The sequence below is a fragment of the Mandrillus leucophaeus genome, unplaced genomic scaffold (assembly GCF_000951045.1).
Source record: "Mandrillus leucophaeus isolate KB7577 unplaced genomic scaffold, Mleu.le_1.0 Scaffold68, whole genome shotgun sequence".
Taxonomy (NCBI): domain Eukaryota; kingdom Metazoa; phylum Chordata; class Mammalia; order Primates; family Cercopithecidae; genus Mandrillus; species Mandrillus leucophaeus.
This window is the reverse complement of record NW_012107363.1, coordinates 3,078,606-3,083,306: the sequence shown is the minus strand read 5'-3', so window position 1 is coordinate 3,083,306 and position 4,701 is coordinate 3,078,606. Positions and strand designations below refer to the sequence as shown.

Sequence of the window (4,701 nt, the reverse complement as noted above, 5' to 3'; positions counted from 1 at the left end):
ACCTCTGCCATGTTTCTTTATGTTGTGGATGACATACCACCTTCATCCATGCATTGCTCTGCAGCCCCCAGAGAAACCTGTCGCACACAGAGGGGCACTGAGGTCAGAGGGACTATCTCTGTCCTTAGAAGGCGGCAGCCCTGGGATCCCACCATGACATTCCCTGGCAGCCAGGTGACCAGGTCACACCACAGCCTGGGTTCTTTGTCTTGTGGCGAGGAGAAAAGTCACCCTCACCCAGGCAAAGCGCGGTGGGCAAAGGGCTGGGCCCCGAACAGGAGCCTTCAGGGCTGGCAAATTAGAACCAGGTCCACACCCTCTCCCTCGCCCAGCGTCTCAGGCAGGTGCCTGGGGTCAGTGTAGGAAGGGCTTCCCTGGTGCCCACGGGAGACTCAGGGCCACATTCCCACGCCCCCAGTCCCTCACCCATCCTCTCTCCTGTCTGGCTTCTCTGCAGCCCCTGTGTGCCCTGGAGGCGGCGGCAGCCTCTGTCTGTTCACCTTTCAGTGCCCGGGGGCTGGCACTCACTATCTGTGGATGGACAAGGCAGCGGGGGCTGTGGAAGGGAAAGGGGAGGGCAGCAGCCTGCCACAGGCATCGCCCACACGCACCCAGGCTGTACACGCTGCAGACATCAGTGCCCGACATCCGCCTCAGCAACTGCCTGGCATCCTCCTCAGAAAAGCGGCCCTCGCTGAAGAATGACTTTTCTTCCTCATTGAGAAAAATTGCACTTTCCAACCTGGAAAAAATGAAGTGCTTTATTTAAAATAACATATTTGCGAAGTCGGCATTTCACACTAAGATGCATTTCCATTCCTTGATTTGACAGTCTCGGAGCACTACTCTCTGCCCGGGGTGGAGACAGAGATTTAAAAACAACAACAACAAAAAGTCCGGACGCGGCGGCTCACGCCTGTAATCCCAGCACTTTGGGAGGTTGAGGTGGGCGGATCACTTGAGATCAGGGGTTCAAGACCAGCCTCGCCAACATGGTGAAACCCCATCTCTACAAAAATACAAAAATTAGCCAGGCATGGTGGCATGAGCCTGTAATCCCAGCTGTTCGGGAGGTTGTGGCAGGAGAATCACTTGAACACGGGAGGAAGAGGTTGCAGTGAGCCGAGATCACACCACTGCACTCCAGCCTGGGCAACAGAGCAAGACTCCGTCTGGAAAAAAAAAAACAAACAAACAGATCCTGCCCTCAAGGGGTGCCTTGTCTGGCCAGGGTCAGATACCCAAAAGCAGGAAAGGCTGCAACAGATGCAAACAGGTAATGGTGTCCTAGGACAGTGAGCTCCTAGACAGCCTTCAAAGCCCCACCCCAAATGTCCCCTCCCTTATGAAGTCTCCTGTAACAGCTGCAGGCAGAACCAATCCAATCTCTCCACATTGTAAACTCCTACTGATTCTGTACAACCTCAATGCTCCCCAACATAAACTCAGGGCACTCTCATAAAGTCAGGGAGAAGAACTACAGGAAGAAACAGAGAGAGAGGGAGAGAGGGAGAGAGGGAGAGAGGGAAAGAGAAAGGAGGCAATTTTTGCTTATAGGACTAAATTACCAGTATAATATGAAACTTTGAAAAGCATCTTATTGAGATTTTAAAAAAACTTAGAGTAGCTTACAGCACATTCTACAAAATAACGAGCCTATATTCTTTAAAAACATCAAAGAAAGACTGAAAAGCTGTTTCATATTAAGAAGGCAAGACAGGACATCTGAATAGAACACGAGGTCTGAAATTTTCATTGTCTATAAAGGGCATCATTGTGACTACTGGCAAAATCTGAATAAGATCTGTAGATAATGGCATTGTATCAGTGTTAATTTCCTGATTTTGACAGTTGTACTGTGGTTACATAAGCAGATGTCCTGGTTTTAGGAACCACATACTGCGTTATTTAGGGGTAAAGGAACATCATGTTTACAACTGACTCTCAAAGGGTTTGGAAAAAAATAGAAGTGAAAGAGAGAAAGTAATAAAGCAAATATCATAACATGTTAACATTTGTGCAATCTGGGTGAGGGCATATGGGAATGTTGTACTCTTTTTGCAATTTTCTCCTAGGTCTGAAATTGTGTCAAAAATAAAGTTAACGAAAAAAAAGAAGAGCCACCAGGTTGTTCATTAAATAAAAGATGAAAATCCAGGGTCTGGATTAGGAAAGATACTCAGCAAACATTTGTTGAGTGGATGAGAGAAGTCAGAATTTCTCCATCCGGGAACAGGAACAATGGCACCTGGCCCTGTCATCCTTCTGGGTTAAAGGAAGGATGCTCATTCCCCGGCTCTTCTCTGACCCTTTTTAAGTTCAGTACATGCTGACTTCACACGGCCCCCAGTGACCTGTTGAGAAGTTGTGGTCTCCCTCGGAAATGGTAGGGATCAGCTAGACCAAGGATGCCCAGACAGTGTCCCGTGGAACACCAGCTCAGCCAAAAGCAAACAGGGTTGTGTGAGAAGAGGATTCTGGAGGTTACGTAAGTGTGGGAAAGGCATTTCAACAGGAAAAAGATACCTTGTTTGTGCTGGGAATCCCTGGGATCACCCACAAGGGATGTGAACAAAGCTTTTCCCCACTGCTTAGGGCACGATGAAGTCTGTGATGGAGTAGTGGGTGAGAACATGCTTTGGGAACTGCTGGTGTAGCTCCTGCCGTCAGAGCACGGCCTAGCCAGCTTTCAGCTGCTTCTGATGCACAGGTGCCCGAGGTACCAGAGCAGACGGACCCTTTCCATGAGGGGAACAAGTGCATAGCTTGATGAGGCATGATAACAAATGGCCTCTGAGACCCAGTCTGAGAGGTGTTGGTCTGTCGCAGCCCCAAACATGGAAAAGGACCACTGAAGACAAGCATCTCATTGGTGGGGCCAGGACCAGAGTCATATGACCCAGAAAGTGGACTCTCCACGCACCCACGTTCTCTGTGCTCCTTGACCGAGGTCTGAAGAAGCTCAAGTCCAGGGAAACAGAATTCCGTCAAAGGATGGGCACAGTTGACTCCTCTCCAAAGACCCCCTGCTGTTGCTCGCACTGGGCAGTGAGGACACAGAAGTGACCAGGGAATTCTTCTCTTCGAGTTCCCTGGCTGGGGGCAGGCAGGTCATGGGCGGTGTGGGAATCACATAGGAAGAGGCGTATGGCCAGAAGAGTGCCCCCACAGAGGAGCCACGGGGGCTGATGGGAGGCCCCAGGAGAACAGGGGGGTCGGGGAGAGTGGGCATCCCGGGCAGAAGGGCATACGTGTCACCCAGAGCCGTTTTAGAAGGCACGAGTTACTCTGTGCAGCTGCACTCTGGTGAGCTGATGGCGAGGGCCAGCCTGGCCATGGGGGCCCGCAAGGCTGGGCCCAGAAGCTTCCTGGGGCTTTACGGAGGAGGGCGACGTGTGTACTGGATTGCATTGTGTCCCTCAATTCACGTCTCTCGGAACCCCAGAAGGTAAGCTTTTCTGGAGAAAGGATCTTTGCAGGTGTAATTAGTTCAGCTAAGATGAGGTCAGACTGGAGTTGGATGGGCGCTAGGAGACGGGCACCCTCATAAGAAGAGAATACAGTAGACACCCAGAGGAAGACAGCCACATGGAGATGGTGGCAGAGTGCAGTGATGTGGCCACAAGCCAAGGAACGCCCGCGGCCACCAGGAGCTGGAAGAGGCGAGAAGAACCCTCCCCTAGAGACTCCAGAGAAAATGTGGCCCTTCTGGCCTTGGTTTTAGACTTTCGGCCTCCACAACTCTGAACGAGCACATTTCTGCTGCTTTAAGCGCCTGGTGTGCAGTGCCTTATCACGGCAGCCACGGGAAGATAATGCACATGGGCAGGTGGGCATTCGAGGGAACGCTCTCCCTGCAGCAGCCCGGAGGAAGGACACCGGGGAACCCTGGAGTCAGGCACTGGGGCTGAGGGGGCAGCAGCCTGAGGACAAGGGAAGAGACTTGGCATCGTCCACAGTGATTTCCAGGCTTGTCACCTGGGAAGCCAGGTGGACGCAACAATGTCCCCTTCAGTGAGATGGGGGTGGGTTCAGGAAAGGGGCGGGGCTCCAGCCACTCACTCGGACACGAGGCCCTGCATGCTGATAAGGTCGCTCCGCACAAACCCCACCTGGCCCGAGGCTGCGTGTCGGCCCACGCACCAGGGCAGGCCGGGCACCTGCGCCCCAAGGATCTCGATGAGGTCGCCACCTTGGAAGGTCATCTCTTCGGGCCCCGAGCCCTGGAAGTCTGCCAAGGCCCAGGCCAGGCCCACAGCTACAGAAGAAAGCCACACGGTGAGTGCCAGGGAGACCAAATAGGGGCCTGAGCGGGCAGACAGGGCCGATGCCAGCCACCCTGGACCATGGGGAATTCATCTTTTGGCTGCTAGGAGGTTCGTAGTAGAGCTTGGCCTCCGCAATGAGACAGGGAACGTCTCCGTGGTCCTCAGAGGGGATGTTTTTATCCCTCTATTGAAGATGAGGAAAATGGAGGCTCAGAGATGTTGATAAATGAGCCTCGGCCATCAGAGATGTAACCAGGTCCACACCCTCTCCCTCGCCCAGCGTCTCAGGCAGGTGCCTGGGGTCAGTGTAGGAAGGGCTTCCCTGGTGCCCACGGGAAACTCAGGGCCACATTCCCACGCCCCCAGTCCCTCACCCATCCTCTCTCCTGTCTGGCTTCTCTGCAGCCCCTGTGTGCCCTGGAGGCGGCGGCAG

At 53.2% G+C, this 4,701-nt stretch overlaps 1 protein-coding gene across 1 annotated transcript in view; it reads right to left on the bottom strand.

The window, feature by feature from the left end:
• Positions 1–4,701, bottom strand: part of SH3TC1 (SH3 domain and tetratricopeptide repeats 1) — a 52,325-nt gene that overhangs the window by 25,893 nt on the left and 21,731 nt on the right. Inside the window, exons 10-11 of the mRNA XM_012002192.1 lie at positions 4,063–4,258; positions 606–742 (exon numbers count right to left, since the gene is read on the bottom strand). Of these exons, the coding sequence (XP_011857582.1) occupies positions 606–742; positions 4,063–4,258 (333 nt within the window). The remainder of the gene's footprint in view (positions 1–605; positions 743–4,062; positions 4,259–4,701) is intronic.